Raw genomic sequence first — 20,757 nt, 5'->3', positions numbered from 1 at the left:
TAAAAATGCTAGGTTTTTTATATCATTTATCACGGACCTATAAACCACAGGTGCGTGGTTCTACTATCAATAACTTGAGAAGCCTTTGTCCAATCATCACACAATTTGGTCAGACTGTGTCTGGGCATAATATATCGGACAAGGACGATAACGAGTCTTATCGCTCTAGTTACACTAGAATTATGACTCTTGAATTGGCAAAAACCATATTTACAAGTGTCCGCTCTCTAAACTTGGCATTTATATAACGCACAACCACTTATCACCAAACTTGGTGTCCTAAAAATAAGACTTGCTTACTTTGCGCTCTTGTTAAATATTTCATAAACAAATTGATGAAATACAGGCAGACCAAATGTATGAATATTGACCCATAATCTGTGACATAATTTATATTTAACCTTGAACCAGATATACACTTGAAAAGTCTTAAGTCACTTTACTGGTAACAAGACTTACTGACGGGTTAAATAGGATTAATATAAGGTCACAATGACTTAAAGATTAGGAACTTACTTCTTTAATCCCCGGTCAGTAATATCTTACTTAGTGTAACAGGATAAGACTTATCTGAACTTAATTGTTGCATCACTTCGTCTAACTGCACATGTGGTGGTATAGTGGTTGTGGTGGTGGTGGGGATGGTGGTCGTGGGGGGGGGGGCACAAATATCACCGATCGCGACCCCATCGACTCTGGTCATCAATGATGACTGCGACAATTAAAAAATAAAATTGAATTCAGTGTAGTTAAAAGATCTTCTACGTCGTGGTAAAATCGTCATAGGTAGTATTGCTACATCGATTTTTTTTTATAACGTCTCATTCCAATGGTCAATTAATGACCCGATCCTTTAGGTAGTTCAGACTGTTCTGGACGCCAACGCTTGTATATATACAAGGACATCCTTAAATCGGATAAGGGATATAATTAACGATGACTAAAGCCAGACTTACAAGCCCTACTTACACAACTGCGTAATGTGACTGGTAACACGTGTACTAAAGTTCATGTGAATATTTCGAACGGTGAATATTTCGAACGGTTCTTGATTCGTAGCTAAGGTTAACTAATATTGCTTTAGCCAAGTGGTTTATCAACCATCAATGTTTTGGCACAAGTGGAAAAACAACCAACAGTGCTTTGAGACATGTGAATAAACAATATTAATGACTTTGGCATGTGTGGATTAACAACCAACAGAAGCATTTTCTTTAGTTAACAACCAACAACGTTTGGCACAAGTAGGTTAACAATCAACAGTGCCTTTGCTCGTGTGGACAAAATCAAATATTGCTTTAGCAGGTGTTGGTAAAAAGCCAAAATTGCTACTGCACGTGTGGTTAATCAACCAACAGTGCTTTGAAATGTGTGGATAATCAACCAACAGTGCTTTGACATGTGTGGATAATCAACCAAAAGTGCTTTGACATGTGTGGTTAATCAACCAACAGTGCTTTGACATGTGTGGATAATCAACCAACAATGCTTTGACATGTGTGGATAATCAACCAACAATGCTTTGACATGTGTGGATAATCAACCAACAGTGCTTTGACATGTGTGGATAATCAACCAACAGTGCTTTGACATGTGTGGATAATCAACCAACAGTAATTGGCACATGTGGATAAACAGTAAAAGTGCTTTGGCAGGTCTTGCGTAACAACCAATAGTGTTTGGCATTTGTTGGTTTACAACCAACATTGTTTGGCACATGGGGGTTAACAATCAACAGTGCTTTGGCACATGTAGGAAACAACCAACAGTGCTTTGGTATGTATGGTTTAACAACCAATATTGCTTTGGCATTTTTGGGTAACCAACCAAGTGTTTGGCACATGTGGATAAACAATCAATAGTGCTTTGGCTAATGTGGATTAACATTGAACAGTGCTTTGGCCCTTGTGGATAAATAACCAAGATTGCATCGGTGCATTAGGATAAACAACCAACAGTACTTTGACATATGTGGATAAACAACGAACAGTATTTTGAAACATTTGGATAAACAACCAACAGTACTTTGACACATGTGGATAAACAACCAACAGTACTTTGACACATGTGGATAAACAACCAACAGTACTTTGACACATGTTGATAAACAACCAACATTACTTTGGCACATGTGGATAACCTACCAATAGTATTTTGGCACATATGGATAAGCAACCTATAGTACTTTTGCATATGTGGATAAACAACCTACAGTATTTTGGCACATGTGGGTAAACAACCTACAGTACTTTTGGCACATATGGATAAACAACCTACAGTACTTTTGCATATGTGGATAAACAACCTACAGTATTTTGGCACATGTGGGTAAACAACCTACAGTACTTTTGCATATGTGGATAAACAACCAATAGTATTTTGGCACATGTGGGTAAACAACCTACAGTACTTTTGCATATGTGGATAAACAACCAACAGTATTTTGGCACATGTGGGTAAACAACCTACAGTACTTTTGCATATGTGGATAAACAACCAACAGTATTTTGGCACTTGTGGGTAAACAACCTACAGTACTTTTGCATATGTGGATAAACAACCTACAGTACTTTTGCATATGTGGATAAACAACCTACAGTATTTTGGCACATGTGGGTAAACAACCTACAGTACTTTTGCATATGTGGATAAACAACCAATAGTATTTTGGCACATGTGGGTAAACAACCTACAGTACTTTTGCATATGTGGATAAACAACCTACAGTTCTTTTGCATATGTGGATAAACAACCTACAGTATTTTGGCACATGTGGGTAAACAACCTATAGTACTTTTGCATATGTGGATAAACAACCAATAGTATTTTGGCACATGTGGGTAAACAACCTACAGTACTTTTGCATATGTGGATAAACAACCAACAGTATTTTGGCACATGTGGGTAAACAACCTACAGTACTTTTGCATATGTGGATAAACAACCTACAATATTTTGGCACATGTGGGTAAACAACCTACAGTACTTTTGCATATGTGGATAAACAACCAACAGTATTTTGGCACATGTAGGTAAACAACCTACAGTACTTTTGCATATGTGGATAAACAACCAATAGTATTTTGGCACATGTGGGTAAACAACCTACAGTACTTTTGCATATGTGGATAAACAACCAACAGTATTTTGGCACATGTGGGTAAACAACCTACAGTACTTTTGGCACATATGGATAAACAACCTACAGTACTTTTGCATATGTGGATAAACAACCTACAGTATTTTGGCACATGTGGGTAAACAACCTACAGTACTTTTGCATATGTGGATAAACAACCAATAGTATTTTGGCACATGTGGGTAAACAACCTACAGTACTTTTGCATATGTGGATAAACAACCAACAGTATTTTGGCACATGTGGGTAAACAACCAACAGTACTTTTGCATATGTGGATAAACAACCAACAGTATTTTGGCACATGTGGGTAAACAACCTACAGTACTTTTGCATATGTGGATAAACAACCAACAGTATTTTGGCACATGTGGGTAAACAACCTACAGTACTTTTGCATATGTGGATAAACAACCAACAGTATTTTGGCACATATGGGTAAACAACCTACAGTACTTTTGCATATGTGGATAAACAACCAACAGTATTTTGGCACACGTGGGTAAACAACCTACAGTACTTTTGCATATGTGGATAAACAACCAACAGTATTTTGGCACACGTGGGTAAACAACCTACAGTACTTTTGCATATGTGGATAAACAACCAACAGTATTTTGGCACATGTGGGTAAACAACCTACAGTACTTTTGCATATGTGGATAAACAACCAACAGTATTTTGGCACATGTGGGTAAACAACCTACAGTACTTTTGCATATGTGGATAAACAACCAACAGTATTTTGGCACATGTGGGTAAACAACATACAATACTTTTGCATATGTGGATAAACAACCAACAGTATTTTGGCACATGTGGGTAAACAACATACAATACTTTTGCATATGTGGATAAACAACCAACAGTATTTTGGCACATGTGGGTAAACAACCTACAGTACTTTTGCATATGTGGATAAACAACCAACAGTATTTTGGCACATATGTGGATTGACAACCTAAAATACTTTGACACATGTGGGTTTGGCACGTTTATTAGAAAAGATAAAATTGCACACATCAAGATTAATACAAGTAAAAAGTCGTATAAAATGGAATGTGAAAACATCACAAGAATACATATAATAGAGTATAATCAGAATAATAAATAATACATTTCATATTACCCAGACCATAACAAATCAAACATGCAGGAGACTATTATGTCTATCATGCTTAAAGCATAGATTAAATGTACATCTTAAATTTGATGCAAGTATACAAGAGGATAAAAATTATATTAGATACTTGAAAGCTATTTACATTGTAAATAACAATGATAACGTGAAGCCATTCTCGTATACCAGAGGGATAATACTATGCGTTAGATTTATCATTATCAAACCTCTGATGAATGAGAATGCACAATGCAGACGGCCAACAAATCGTACTAGCGGAAAAAAGAAACTTTGCCCTACATGAAATTTGTGTAAAATAACATCTAGCCTTTTAATGATTAAATGATGTTTACATCAAATATTTGAGAAACAAATATGATTGTGGGACAGAGAGGTATTACCTCAAATCATTTGACAATTACCATTATTAAGACATCTTTAGAAATTAATATTTCCGGGGTTATTTCAAAACTAGTATGTTATTGCACGCTCAGTTTCTGTATCCCGCTAGTATAGCTTATGAAATATGCCAGCATGTTACGCTGATAGCATTTCATCGTATGTATGGTGAAACGCAGAGTAGAACATTTTAAACACTGATTTTTGTCAACAGGACTTTTTTTTTTGTTTCAACTATTTGATGGTACCTTTCTTTATCTATAAACAGGAAGCATAAAATAAAATATTCACTTCCTGGTACTCAGGGAAGATTAGAATATTAAAAATACACTACCCTTTCTCATACACTGGTAAATTTAAACTTAAAATTTGCAAAAAAAAAAATCACTGTATTGCAATATCAGAGATAATAAAAGATAAAAAATCCAAAATGAATCCTGAAATTTGCCTTTGAAAATGAGAGATTTAGGCTCAAAGCATGGTTAAGGGCCTTTAAAAGATTGTTTCAAAAGCCATTCGTATACATCTTCCATAGTTTCCAACTATCTTAAATGCAAATGTCTGGCAAAAAACAAACTTAACACATAAATGATAGTCGGACATTAAAAGCTCTATATCCTGTTTTTTGGATAAATCCCAAAATTTTACCCCTGGCCAAAATTTCTCGAAACTTCTTAAGCTAAACAAGCTTAAGTAACTTATTTCAATTAGCCAAAATACATTCTTTAATTTGATAAATGAAATATGATTATTATGATTATCATACAGAAAATAACTAATTAAAGTCTAAAAACACTTTAATGTGTTGAAAGTACACAAATTAAACAAACTTGAAATAGTGAGCTTATTCCTGTAGTGAGAGACTTAAAGATGCACTCTGTAACTCCCAAATAAGGTTAACCTCAATTAATACAATTGTTTTAATTTACTAAAAAGGATTAATAAATGTCAAAAACAATGGTTCTTATGAAGGATACAAGTTTAATTTGAAAGAAATGTGCAGAAAACACAGTATTCCTATCTTAAGAGACAAAAGTAGATCACAGCGAATCTTTTAGCACTCGCCAGTCATTTAATATTTTTGTGTTTTCAGCTATTAAATACACCGTAACAATCATGTTATCTGTAATTAATCTTTTCCATAAATGCATTATTTAGTAAGTAGTTGAAGGTTTATCACTCAAAAATTATGTTTGTTATACATGTGTATTTTTGATTTTGTATAAGAGTGTCACTTTCGGGAAATTTGGGGCATGATTAAAATTGTTTAATCATGTTTGCTATTGTACTAACTTATTTATGACGCAATGAAATATAAAAAATATCTTAGAACGACAAAATATTATTTTTTGTTTACATACAAATTTTACATACACATACAAGTGTGGCACTGGGCCGGTATTCATAAAACATCGTAAGTAACTTCTTAACTTAAGTCAATTCATCAAAATTTTTAAAGTCAAAATAATGCAAAAGTATTAGTGGTTTAAAAAGAATAGTATGTAGTATGGTATATTTAACAATATCACTGAAAATAAAGTATTTCATATTTTGATAACTTATATCAAATGACCAGTGAGAGATTAAATTTATGAAAATGACTTGAAACCATCACAGTCTTTTTATTCCTTGATAGTTATTATCTAAAACAGGACGCATTCCTCTTCCTGTTTTTCAGGATATATTTTAGGAGAGATTCAAAAACAGGAAACAATGTACACACAGCCTCAGATAAACATATAATTTTAAACATGTAGTCCAATAAAAAATAATCTGAAGTTTCAAAGGCACTTTTAAAATAAAAAAAAATGACAAGGGAGTGTGTAATGTTTTTATATTTTTGTTTTAAAAACTGCAAACATTTAAAAAAAATAATAAAAAAATAATATGTTAAAAAGGCACATTTAAAGATGTTGAACAAAATATTAGCTGCTGTTGCATGATACAATGGTAATTTAATATTCTCCTATCTTATTTTGTTTTTTAAAAAAAAGAGAAATAAAGCTTTATTTTGTGGAATATGAAGTGGAGTAATGAAAATAAATAAGGGCGGTGCCTGAGAAACTTCAGATTTTGTTTGAATTATGAAATCATGGTCAATATTAGCTATGCCATTCATGCCTGATAAAAACTAGGAAAAATTCATAATATTCCTACGTCAAACTTGTAGCAAATACAAATTGTAGTTTTTTTTAATACATACATTTAGTATATGTATCAACAAGTAGATTATGTATCACTGATCAGAGGCGCCCATCATTTTTTCTATTAAAGGTCACTATGACCTTGACCTTTGATTAAAAAATCAATAGGGGTCATCTAATGACTAATGTGCATACCAAGTTTGAAGACTCTACACCAAATTGTTCAAAAGTTATTGATCAGAAACAAAAGAGTGATGCCGATGGCAGCGTCAACAAAGGCACTCCTATAAGTCTAGAATGCTTCGCAGGCAACACAAAAAGCAAAAATACCGTACATGTATAAACTAATCTGATTTAAATCAGCACACTCTCTTGCAAAACACATCTAATAAAATATTAAAGCTGTAAAGGTTTTAAGGTTTATAATTAAAGCTACAAAAACGTAAATATATACTGCCATTCAAGTTTAAAGAATATGTCTGATAGTATAATTTTGATGTGTTTATTCCATATACAGTACAACCCTGTTGGCTCAAACTTGTTTGAATCAATTTCCTCGTCCGCTTAATGTAATTAAATTATTTGTGACAGATGAGTGCACATGCTGGTCTCCATGAGGGCAGACAGACACTTCTAAAAAGGGCAGGGTGCAGCCCCCTTCTTAAACTCTTTAAATTAGCTTAAACCCCTTTCGCAATCTAAAATCATGTTAAGGGACTAGACACCTGACGGTCCCGAAATTAGCAAATTCGGTATGTCCTCTAACAAGCCTAGAATTGTCAGGCCATATGTAGTATCAGGCCAATAATACATCACTTTACATGATTATAAGAAAATTTAGTCGCTGTCTTAGCTGAGTTTACCCATTTAAAAAAGCGTATGATGGTTTCCCAGTTTATAGTATGTATATTCAGCATGCGAAAGTCATGTGATTAGTACAGATAAATATATTGATGCTAATTTTAAAATCTGCTGGGATTTGCACGGTAGACAGACCAGTAAATTTCGAATTAGAAAAATATGCAAAAAATGCCAAAGATACATGTGTCGTAAGCGATGTGACACCTCAGTAAGTAAGATTCAATGCGTTGTACACATCAATATCAATTTTATGTAAGATTTTGACAATATCCTTCTTTTCATGCACTTGTATCATCTGGTGTCAAGTCCCTTTAATATCTAATGTTAGCTCACGTATCAAAAATGATGGCACATCAGTACAAGGGAGAGGGTGTACAAGGGAGAGGGTGTACAAGGGAGAGGGTGTACAAGGGAGAGGGTGTACAAGGGAGAGGGTGTACAAGGGAGAGGGTATGCATTTTCAAAACAACAGATATGATCGTATTAGAACCATTTCACTATGCCATATTAATATTTTTAATAATTATGAGAGTCATGTTAATAATTCTCAAATGATTTATTTCATAGTAAAATGCTAACTGATGGTTGAAAATTCCTAATATTTCAGAGGTAAAATTGGCGCCTGCTTCTCTGAAGCAGGGCTGGGGTGGGAGGGGGGGATAATGATGCTATTGACCCATTAATACTAGATATCATATACACATGTCATGGAATAAGAACACTATTGCCGAAACTAACTTCTCCACAAATACATCTCATTGAAAATTAGTACTTAAATATCATTAATGAAATAGCCCGGTAATAGGCCTTTCAAATATTCAATGATGGATGGCTTACCTTAAATGTAACAAGTTACAGAAAAAGATGGCAATTTAAAATAATTAAAAAAGGAGAACAATATCTTTAACTCATACCAGTACATTTTTTTTATCCAATTGGATGACCCTGCACCACATTTTATTTAATACTTATTTATTTCAGCTTGATTATGAAGACAGCTAAAAGTTGAAATAACTCTCAAGTCTGTTTCCTGGGCAAAAACCAGTACTGGATCCTATTTCAGGGGGCCAAGTTTATGTTTCTATTGTGGGAATTGAACCCATGTTCTCTTGGGTGAGAGGCGGACACCGATACCACTAGACCACTCTCACCCTTCAACATCATGTAATATTCTTTGTAAAGCAGAATTCCGGATGAAAATGAAGGAAAATGAAGGAATGTAAGGTCCTTGAGGGGTAGGGAGGTTCCACCCTAATTACACAACACATATAAATACATTTTGTTCAGCAAGCAAAAATATATACTACAAAGCACCCTGTATATATCACATATAGCTTTTAGCCATTCATAGGTATAATATGCTATGATTTTGATGAGTCTGTTTATTATGTTTCACCCACCAGCCCAGTCTGGTAAAGTTTGAGTTGGTCCGGTGTCGAGGAGTTTATTATTGCTCAACTTGAAGAAAAAAATAATCTTATGATACTAAGTTCTATCATTATAAATAGCCGAAAAATACCTGAATGTCAAAGAATCAAATTAAAAATCAATACAGATTTTCTTGATTTCCGGGCAAACCATTCAAAATTGACATGTTTTGTGATTTTGTTAATATATATAAAAAAGCAATTGACTACTAAAGCAAAACAAATAAGCAAAAAAAAAGAGTAGGTTTTCTTGATTTCTGGGCTTGACTTTAGAATCAACAAGTTTTCTATTTTGATGCTTTGTAAGTGCTACTCATAGACAAAAAAGCAATTGACTACTAAATCAAACTAAATTAAATACATAATTTCATAATTTCTTGGAAGAACATTAGGAACTAGCTTATTTTCTGTTGCAATGGAATGGTTTGGCAACTGATATTTAGTCAGTGCCACTGTAGAATTAATGTCTGGTAAACATTGGCTATTTTTTGTTCGGAATCCCTTAAGTAAATACGCTCGCTAAGATATACTACAGCACCAATTCCCTTGTTGTGACCCTTCCCCTTCTCCTGTGACCCCTGGGCCAAGGGCCGGGTCCTGTTCTCCTGACCCCTGGGATGAGGCTGCTGGGGTATTGGTGTCTATAGTGATACTGGTGTTTTCTTGCTCTGGTGACTGATCTTCTTGTTGAAGTATAGACCTACACATGTCTTGGAATGGCTGAAAAGATAAAGGTTATGTTATACTAATTTAATTAAGCTTAATGATGAAGACATCTATAAGGGTATATGAACTATTCTTGAGCCTGTTTCTTGAGTAAAAACCAGTTCTTGTGTCCTTTCTAAACACCAAAAGCATCTACCTCTGGTGTGGGTCGAATCCATGACATTTTGGGCAAGAGGCAAAAACCTTCACCAAAAAAGGTTATTTTTCTACTTTTCAGCTGGAGTAATAGTATGTAATTCATAATTATATAGATCCTTGGGTGTACCGGTACTTTGTAGATCTTAGTTGGGCATAAAAAATATCTTAGTTTTATAGTTCCGATATTTTGCTACATATTTTTGTAAACTAAAATAAACAATAAACACAAAATTGAGGAAAGGAAAAAAGATCAACTTGTTGCCATTTGTGATGCTAATAATATAGACTTAAGTTAGAAGTTTTAATACAAGTTGTACTTCAAATAACTTTGATATTACAAAACAATTTTTTACTATCTACTTACTGCTTACAAACAGGACCAACATCCAATTCATAGGGAAAGACATATATGGTCCTGGCGCTGTATTTAATAACCTTAGATTCAACCTAATTTTAACAGTAGAATCCAAGAATTTTGATTGGACTGTAAAATTAACTGACCAATGGAATGAATGGAATCATTGAGGCATAACTACATGTATTGATAATGATAAGTGTATTGATAAGGACAGGAACTGTATTGAATATTGGGACCCGTTTCATTTTGTTGAATTGAGTCATAAATATTAAAACTCTAGAAACAGCTCTGATGGAAACATACTGACTTCTTTCATTTTAGTAAATTTTATTACAGCTAAAATACTGTTTAAGTTAAATTTACACAAATACATGGCAAAATTATGAAAAATATGTCTTTTTGAAAAAATCAACTTACATGACTAAAATATTTAATGATATGAGTTCTTGGCATTTTAACATAAATCTTATTATCAAAATATAACATAAACATTTTAGAATTATTTAATTAAAACAGTTTTATACCAGTAAGTACGGTAACTTATTATATCAATCCATACCTTGTCAACATTATTTCTGTTCTTGGCACTGACTTCATAGAAGTTAATATTGTGTTGGTCCGCAAACTGAAACAGAAACCAAATCATAGACTTCTCGAATTGCAAATAAAATAGAAGTGACTTTCCGTTGTGATAAAGTTTAGGAGGAGTTTGCGCACTGATTGGCTGACACAAATATCGTTATACACACGCCTTATGATGTAAGCCAACCGTTGCAATCGCAGCAAAAATGTGTATTGTAAAAATTGCCAGCAGAAGGCAGGTAGGACCTATCAAGCCATAAGGGCAGAAACACTGGAAGTCAGACGTTCGACTCTTATTACTCGAATTTAGTGAGTCACCTGTTAAAAAATTCTTATTTTTCTAGAAAAAGTCAACACATTGACCTACTGACACCACATTAATAGAGGAAATTCTACTGACCATGACCAATGTACATGCCAAGTTTGAAAACTCTATACCAAGTTATTTAAAAGTAAATAAATGGAAACTAAAGTCTAATACTAACGCGGACAATGCCTGACAAAGCAATCCAAATGTGTCTGCTATACTTCACTGACGTCTAATGTCTAATTACAAAAGCTACTTGTAAATTATCCATCAGAAGCCGATAGTATAAAACTTAAAAAAAAATTATCTGCAGATTATCTTTTGGTTAGTTTGCACATGAAGCAATTTAATTGGTCAACAGTCATTATTGGATAAATATTGACCAATCAGTAGATTTTCATGCGCCATCATTTTTGAAACATGTCCAAGTATTAGATATTAAAGGGACTAGACACCAGATGATACAAGGGCAAGGAAAATAAAAAAAAAACTTACATAAAATTTTCAAACTGACAATAATAGTGTGTGTATACCATGTGATAAATTGCGTCATATATGCTACGTCGGAAGGCAATATTTTGCTTCAAATGAAGAGTTTAAACAAAGATATCTTTACTACTTCTTCACCATTTTAAATGAAACATATCGCAGTCTGCGCCGCTTACGAAGCCCCGCCTTCAGTCCTTTACCAGAGTTTGACTGAGAGTTCAGTTTCTTAAAACACTTCAACAAACCTTTTCGCAAAACTTCTGCCTGATGGAGCACTGTTAAAACATTATTTTGGAAACAGGTTTGTCGAAGTGTTTGAAGAAATTAATTATCTAATCAGACTCCAGTAATAAAAGGAAGGCGGGGCTCTACAAGTGGCATAGATTGCCCTTTGTTTCATTTAAAATGGTGAAGAAAAAGAAACGTTAAGTCTTTATTTTCAGCAAAATGATGCCTACCGATGTGGCATATATAACATTATTTATCATATGGTATTCACAAAATGTTTTACCAAACCACAGAATTCACTGGTTTTATACAATTGAGTGAAAATGTTAATGTATCATTACTTACAGTTTGTGCCTCCATAAATGGCACTTGTCTAGTGTCTGCTTTATCACTCTTGTTGCCAATTAATGTGACTACAGTGTTTTCCTTACAGTTCTGAAAGAATAGGTGGTATAATATCTCAAATAATATCTCAAATAATTTATAATTGCAAAAGTATTTAGTTGAAATTTTGTTCAGTTTCTTATAATGATTGTGAAGAAAGTTATTTTAACTTATACTAAGTCACTTTCATTGGTACAATGTCATGCAAAAGTGTTGTCTTGTATCATGGGTGGAAACCGGAGTACCCGGGTAAAGCACACTTGTCCAGCTTGGTGACCACAAACCAAATTCATATCCTCCCTGGCCAGAATTCAAACCCAGGACGCATTTCTGAGAAGCGAGTACGCTAACCACTGTTCTAACCGGATAAGAGCATGTTAAGACAGCGCCAATGCTATTTGCTTTTCTTAGTTGATCATGTGGAATACCGGGTATCATAACAATTTCTAAAGCCACACTGAAGTGCTCAGCTCTGCTAATGAGTATTGTCAGTAGTAACAATAGTCATGTGCAATCAATTTTCTGTTTACAGCAAGGCTATGACAAATGCCTAATTTTCCTCGAAAAAACACATATATTAGTATGAATACATGTATACAGCTTCACAAATGCATATTATTAATTGAAACCAGTATGGAGAATGAACATACAAAACAGTACATACCTCATTGACTAGTTGTAACCATCGAGGAACTGACTCGTATGATTTTCGACTTGAAATGTCAAACACAAGGAGAATACCCTGTAACATACAAATCAATGATAAAATACAACAAATGAATGTATCAGGTATGCAATAATTTATATGTTTCACAGTTAAAGCTAAAATGAACAAAGGTAACAAAGGCAAAAAATCAGACAAACTTAAACATATGGTTCCTTCCACAGACTTTAACAAACAGCCTTGGACAAAACAGTCCTGGACAAACAGCCTTGGAAAAAAACAGCCTTGGACCATCAGCCTTTATAGACAAAACAGCCTTAGACCAACAGCCTAGGACAAACGGCATTGGACAAGCAGCCTTGGACAAAACATTCCTGCATAAAAAGTCTTTTACAAAACCATCCTAGTCTGCATAGACAGCCTAGGACAAAACAGCCTAGGAAAGAAACAATCTTTGGTGGCTATACAGGGCTTTTTCTGCTCGTTTTGGGAAAAAGACCCAAGACATTTTGGGAAATTTTGCGTCGTGAAAATGCCGAAATTGGGAAATTTTACAGTTAAAAGAAAAAGCTGTCTAGTCTCCTGCAAATTAGGAAATGATTAAATATTAGTTAATTTTCCCTTTTAAAGATTCACAATGGCTGAAATATCATTCCTTGGGGTGTATATATCTATTGCAATTAATCATGCCAGACAATATTTCATATTTCAGATATCTGAATGTGATGGAAATCAATGATTTCTGAGTTCAATTACCAAATAAACTTCACATCACATAATTTATTATATGTTGAAAATGAACTAGTACAGGTAAAAAGAATTTCAAAAAAAAAAAAAAAAAAAATAATTTTTGATTGGGATTTTTTTTTTGATTGGGATTTTTTTCTTAAGATTGGGAAAAATATCTTATATTTTGCTTTGGGAATGGGTCCGACTAGGTCCGATAGTCGGACCCGTGGGAACTATAGAAAAAGCCCTGCTATAATTGGGTGCATAATCCTAAAATCACCTAGCAATGTGGCAACAAATAAAACATATATAGTAGAACAACAGTATTATCTTTTTATTCAGATAAAAACCACATGCCCTTGTCATTTAAAAATTATCAACTATCAAAAAAAAATACAGCATTAATTATGCTTTTATTACTTTTAGCCATTGTTAAGTAGACTAGTTAAGTTTAAACATTTTCATGAACTTCAAATACATATAAAACAAGAGCTGTCACAGTATGTGACGAATGCCCCCGAATGTGACATTGACCTACGAACAAGGTCAGTACATGAAAAGTTGATCTTGCCTTTATGTGTCAAATACATATGGCAAGTTATTTTAAATTTACTCTGAACATAAAATAAAAACACCCATACTTGACAACCTACACTGTTATGTCCTTATATTCAGAATTCCCTTGTGAATAAACACTTAGTGTATCTTTCACCTTAGAGGTAGGGACATGGGTCTTGCACAGGACACGTCGTCTTCGTATGTGGAACAGATGTAGCAAGTTATTTTAAAATCTGTCCTTACAAGGGAAAGTTACAGCCCGGACACGACAACCTATACCCTATGTCCTTGTATGCAGCACTCCATTGTGAATAAACACTAAGTGTGACCTTGACCTTTGAGGTAGGGACACGGGTCTTGCACGTGACACGTCGTCTTGGTATGTGGAACACATGTGGCAAGTTATTTTAAATTCTGTCCATACAAAGGAAAGTTACAGCCCGGACACGACAACCTATACTATATGTCCTTATATGCAACACTCCATTGTGAATAAACACTATGTGTGACCTTGACCTTTGAGGTAGGGACACGGGTCTTGCACACGACACGTCGTCTTGGTATGTGGAACACATGTGGCAAGTTATTTTAAAATCTGTCCATACAAGAGAAAGTTACAGCCCGGACACGTCAACCTATACTCTATGTCCTTATACGCAACACTCCATTGTGAATAAACACTAAGTGTGACCTTGACCTTTGAGGTAGGGACAAGGGTCTTGCACGCGACATGTCATCTTGGTATGTGGAACACATGTGGCAAGTTATTTTAAAATCTGACCATACAAGAGAAAGTTACAGCCCGGACACGACAACCTATACTCTATGTCCTTATATGCAGCACTCCATTGTGAATAAACACTAAGTGTGACCTTGACCTTTGAGGTAGGGACACGGGTCTTGCACGCGACACGTCGTCTTGGTATGTGGAACACATTTGGCAAGTTATTTTAAAATCTGTCCATACAAGGGAAAGTTACAGCCCGGACATGACAAACTATACTCTATGTCCTTATATCCAGCACTCCATTGAGAATAAACACTAAGTGTGACCTTGACCTTTCAGGTAGGGATAATGGTCTTGCAGGCGACACGACGTCTTGATATGTGGAACACATGTGGCAAGTTATTTTAAAATCTGACCATACAAGAGAAAGTTACAGCCCGGACACGACAACCTATACTCTATGTTCTTATATGCAGCACTCCATTGTGAATAAACACTAAGTGTGACCTTGACCTTTGAGGTAGAGACACGGGTCTTGCACGCGACACGTCGTCTTGGTATGTGGAACACATGTGGCAAGTTATTTTTAAATCTGTCCATACGAGGGAAAGTTACAGCCCGGACACGACAACCTATACTCTATGCTTATATGCAGCACTCTATTGTGAATAAATACTAAGTGTGACCTTGACCTTTGAGGTAGGGACACGGGTCTTGCACGCGACACGTCGTCTTGGTATGTGGTACACATGTGGCACGTTATTTTAAAATCTGTCCATACAAGAGAAAGTTACAGCCCGGACACGACAACCTATACTCTATGTCCTTATATGCAGCACTCCATTGTGAATAAACACTAAGTGTGACCTTGATCTTTGAGGTAGGGACACGGGTCTTGCACGCGACACGTCGTCTTGGTATGTGGTACACATGTGGCACGTTATTTTAAAATCTGTCCATACAAGAGAAAGTTACAGCCCGGACACGACAACCTATACTCTATGTCCTTATATGCAGCACACCATTGTGAATAAACACTAAGTGTGACCTTGACCTTTGAGGTAGAGACACGGGTCTTGCACGCCACACGTCGTCTTGGTATGTGGAACACATGTGGCAAGTTATTTTAAAATCTGTCCATACAAGGTAAAGTTACAGCCCGGACGGACGGACGGACGGTGCGATTTTAATATGCCCACCTTCCGGGGCATAAAAACTTAATCATAATGGTTTAACCAACTATTTCCGATAATTGACTATGATTATAGACTAATTATTCAATCCATAGTTACTACTAAATGGGCAGCACCATGTACCGACTATTTCCAATGATCAATTCAATTACGATTATACAAGACCATTTATTCAATCCGTAGTTACTACTGAACAGACTGAAGCATATACATGTACCTGTGCTCGTCTGTAGAATTGTTTGGTGATTGCCTCGAATCTCTCCTGTCCTGCAGTGTCCCTGCAATGTTGTTTTATCTTTGTAACAATAGTAAAGCAAAAATGAATGGATTGATTTTAACATTACATCAAATCAAATGTCAGAGTCTTTAACAATACCAGGGCCTGTGTTCACTAACCTCCTAGGTCCGAATTTGAGGCTCAGAAAGCAAAATTTTAATTTTGTTGTAAAAATATTATTATAGGAATAAATATGGTCAAAAGTGCTGTATCTGTTATAAATGATCTGTTCTACAATCAGGCACACATCTTTTGTTAAAATGAGTTAAATTATAGATATTTTGGGACTTTTCAGAATTCAGTTTTCCGATCTTAGTCTTAACCTCAGACGTTTTTGAATAAGGCCCAGAGCCCCCACAGTTCATTCTCGTTCACCAGAGTGATGATGCCATGCGTACCAGAGATTTATCACGATCGAACCTCTGATGAATGAGAAAGCCACAGTTTTGCTCACTCATTCAGACAAAGGGTGCAACTAAAACATATTAAGCCAGAGTTATGGGCTTTGGTGTGTACATACATGCATATTGCCTCTAGCAACATGTGTACCAAGTTTCAGCGAATATCTTAAATGTCTTAGTTATATATAATTATATTGACCACGGTCAAAGTTTCAACACAATGGTGATGCCGACGGTGACATAAAAGCTATGATAATACTCCGATATTTTTTTACACCAGACAGTGCCAAAATGGCAAATACAGTATTTCATCATAACAAGCCTAGAATTGTCTATATGAGCTAGTATGATGCCGATTAATTATAATACATCATTTTACATGATGCCGATTAATTGTAATACATCATTTTTAAATGATTAAAAGAATATTTTGTCGCTGTGTTAACTGAGTTTACCCTTAAAAAAATAATGCATGGTTTCCCAGTTTATAATGTGTATTATATAGTGTGTGAAAGTCACATGATGAGTACGTGAAAGTCACATGATGAGTACAGATAAATATACCAATGCTATTTTTAGATTTACTGGGATTTACGTGGTAGACAGACCCAATAAATTTCAAATTCAAAAAATATGCAAAACCTTCGAAAGATACCGGTACATGTGTTGTAAGTGATGTGATACATCAGTAAGTTAGATTCAATGAGTTGTATGCAACAGTATAGATTTTATGTAGGTTTTTGACTATTTTCTTTTTTTCTTGCAATGGTATCATCTGGGGTCTAGTCCCTTTATCATTCAAATCAAAGCATTTAAAGGGGCTGTACTCCGTATGATGAAATAGCAAAAAAACAAGAAAATTGTCGAAAACTGACATTAACTTGGTATCAATGTGTACGATGCATTGAAACTTACTAACTGAAGTACGACATAATTTACAATTAATTTATTTTTCGCAGTTTTTCCATTAAAAAAGATTACTTTTTAGTAGTATTTAGTAGAATTCATTCCTTATGCGTGATTGGCTAGTCGATGTTATCACGTGATATTACCAAGTTAGGTATATAGCTTAAATATTCCAACCGTTTAGGGTAAGCCTTCATAGCACAGTGGATACAACACTGGACTGCAATTTTGGCGGTCTGCAACTCGATTTTTTTTTACATTTTGGTATTTTTTTACAATTATGATATCAAAGAGTAAAACATTTTATTAAATAATTGTCCTGAGATTTGTTACAGATTGGTGCCAATCTGGTTTACAGTCCCTTTAAGACATCATGTTGTATGTTGAGGAATTTTAATAAGGCTTTTTGAAACTGGAAGTATGAACATCAAGTTAAAATCTCTCAAACATGATAAACTTTTCCACTATTGTCTAACTTTTATGTTAAAAATAACATAATTTGCACCTTTTACATAACAACTTCACAGTTATACTCAAACAAATCATTGTAATATAGGACTTATTTAAAATGTGGCCATAAAAGTGAAATTGACACCATGTTTTGATACTTTGTACTTCACTACTTGATTCAAAATTATGAGTGTTTGTACTTCAAGACACTCAATATTGAAAGTTTTGCCCATTTTTTAAATTTAGCAAGTAAAGTACTTCTAAACTTTCTTTTACAGAAGCCCTGTATTGGTTGCTTACCAGATTTGGACTTTGACTGTCTTCCCGTCAACATCTATCATCTTCATTTTGAAATCTATACCTGAAAGGAAAAACAGACCTTCGACTAAACAAGAACAAGCAAAATTACACAATTTAGAGAATATAAAATGATGCCTCCCTAAAATAGCTTTGGAAGTTTAGGATTCTATAAATATACATATGGAACAGCTATGCTAGCAGTGCCAGTAATCAAAGTTTCCATTGGCTACTTTAAATTTGAAAACATTTCAAAGTGGTGTTTATTTAAGACAAAATAGGATGGGGTCGGGGGGGGGGGGGGGGGGGGGGGGGGGGGGGGGGGGGGGGGGCTAGAAAACGAATACATTCTGCCAATAACATTACTCATTGCTCAGAAACTGACCTATTGTTGAGATGTGGGAAGAAACGAAGTCATCAGATGCATATCTGCAGAGCAGGCATGTCTTTCCCACGCCTGTCTCTCCGACCAGCAAGAGGCGGAGAAGATGGTCATAGCGCTTTGATATCATAACTCCTCGAAAAAGGCTAGCTCATTCGTTGTGCTTCACTTCATTCAGGTGTCTAAAGGTTCTGAACGTAGAAACAAGAAGACATTAAATTAAGTGTTATAGTAAATGAATACCAGCAAAATTCAGTCATTCTGGGTCATGAGAAATATTTGCCAGCAAATTAATTAATTTTAAACAAATATAACAATGTACTCAAATATTCAATATCAACATCTAATTCTATCTATAATTTTCTGTGTTTGATCAAATTAAATGTCTATGTCTTGTATCTAATTTGAAATATAGTCTGTATATATTATTTTGACTTTGCGCTACTTTCTGATATAAACAATGGAGACCACAAGAAATCTGAAGGACAATTAATGCCTCACAAACTATTTGTCACTTATATTTTAACACTAATGAATGATTGTTAATTTATTTAAAAATCTATTACAGCAACTTATCACATCTAAACTTCTTCATCTACATCATATGTTAATGGAGTTACTCTTGACTATTTACACAACGGGTGGTCACAGGTCAAGAAAATAAGAAATTTAAATGAAATATAGATAGTGAGAAGAGCTTGTACAGATAAAAGGGTAAAGGAACGTTTTGACCAGATACGTGTTTGCGCCTCCATTACCCAAACCTCTCTTTTTATGGTGGCGGTGCTAGCGTGGCAGTGGGAATCATTAGGAACTACTTGAAGCTGGACGCCTACTGATTAGTATGAGACTTAGCTAAAATAATGAGTGATCAGCCAAGATATTTTTTTAATATTTCTTATGTATCCCTGTGTTGAGTCGCCATAGTCATTAAATTGTCAAAAGACGCGTTGACAGCCATACAGGTGGACTAAAAGCCACAAGTGGACTCATTTAATAATACCAATATAAAATATATTCTTCAACTCTAACTCAACAATATTTAACACTGTATTGTTAAATAATAACACAATAGTTACACATAAATTATTTTAGCCAATACCTTTCTCTTATTACACTTGAAACACAAATTCAGAGTGATTTGTCAACAAAGCATGGCCATTTCTGAACTAACTAGCAGGATCCCATTATCTTTCCGCTCAATATACTTAGCGCTGGGATCCTGTCATTTTTGGCTAGGAAAACAACAAAAAGGAAAAAAGGATATGGACGTGTATAGACTCCAAAACAAAAATCTTCAAAGACTCTGAAGCGGCTGTTTATATGGACTAATCTAAACTTAGTGAATAGTCCACCTTAATGGCTGTCAACAAGTCATTTAACTTTTTTTTACAATGGCAGTCTCAAGATTCGTTACAGGGATACAGAAGAAATGTCAAAAGAATAAAAGGGTATCCCTGATAGCTTACAACTGTAGCTACATCAAAAATATGCAATACATGTATTTAGGTTTTTTTTTAGACAATTTCATCCGAAATGTTCAGTCCGATTTCAGCTGACGGTTCGACAACTGTGGCTGTATTTATTACAACAATAAATAATATGGTTATGGTTATAAACGAGTTGAAATCAGTGTAAAGTATATCAAAAATGTTGAGAAAATAACTAAATACCTAAGATTATTTTTTCAACAAATGCGTTTTCCACAACGCTAATATTTTGAGATACCACATTCGGAACTCCTCGGCCACTTTCCATCGAAGGCCAATGGGGTTAATGCTAAACGACATCCAGTATCTGGAGGAGGCGGAGTCAAGGGCAGTTGTTTGTGTGACGTGCTTCACACGTCACAAAATCAAAATGGCTACCAA

General features: G+C 34.8%; 1 protein-coding gene across 1 annotated transcript; it reads right to left on the bottom strand.

Moving 5' to 3' along the window:
• Window positions 1-4,121: 4,121 nt before the first annotated feature.
• LOC128209390 (ras-related protein Rab-13-like) lies at window positions 4,122-20,659 on the bottom strand. The gene is made up of 8 exons (XM_052913412.1): window positions 20,560-20,659; window positions 18,890-19,077; window positions 18,508-18,568; window positions 16,391-16,451; window positions 12,967-13,044; window positions 12,264-12,353; window positions 10,872-10,937; window positions 4,122-9,810 (listed from the first exon to the last, which is right to left on the bottom strand). Exons 2-8 carry the CDS (start codon window positions 19,014-19,016, stop codon window positions 9,610-9,612), a joined length of 684 nt encoding a protein of 227 aa, XP_052769372.1. The 5' UTR covers window positions 19,017-19,077; window positions 20,560-20,659; the 3' UTR covers window positions 4,122-9,609.
• Between the last annotated feature and the right edge of the window lie 98 nt (window positions 20,660-20,757).

The sequence above is a fragment of the Mya arenaria genome, chromosome 11 (assembly GCF_026914265.1).
Source record: "Mya arenaria isolate MELC-2E11 chromosome 11, ASM2691426v1".
In the NCBI taxonomy this organism is placed as follows: domain Eukaryota; kingdom Metazoa; phylum Mollusca; class Bivalvia; order Myida; family Myidae; genus Mya; species Mya arenaria.
This window is presented reverse-complemented; position numbering and strand designations above follow the sequence as displayed.

Excerpts from the sequence above, each read along its gene's own strand:
- LOC128209390 (XM_052913412.1), bottom strand. The coding sequence starts at position 19,016 with ATGATATCAAAGCGCTATGACCATCTTCTCCGCCTCTTGCTGGTCGGA. Across the intron at positions 13,045-16,390 it reads AATTCTACAGACGAGCACAG|GGTATTCTCCTTGTGTTTGA; the intron begins GTACATGTATAT and ends TGTATGTTACAG. Across the intron at positions 10,938-12,263 it reads CATTTATGGAGGCACAAACT|TTTGCGGACCAACACAATAT; the intron begins GTAAGTAATGAT and ends TTTCTGTTTCAG.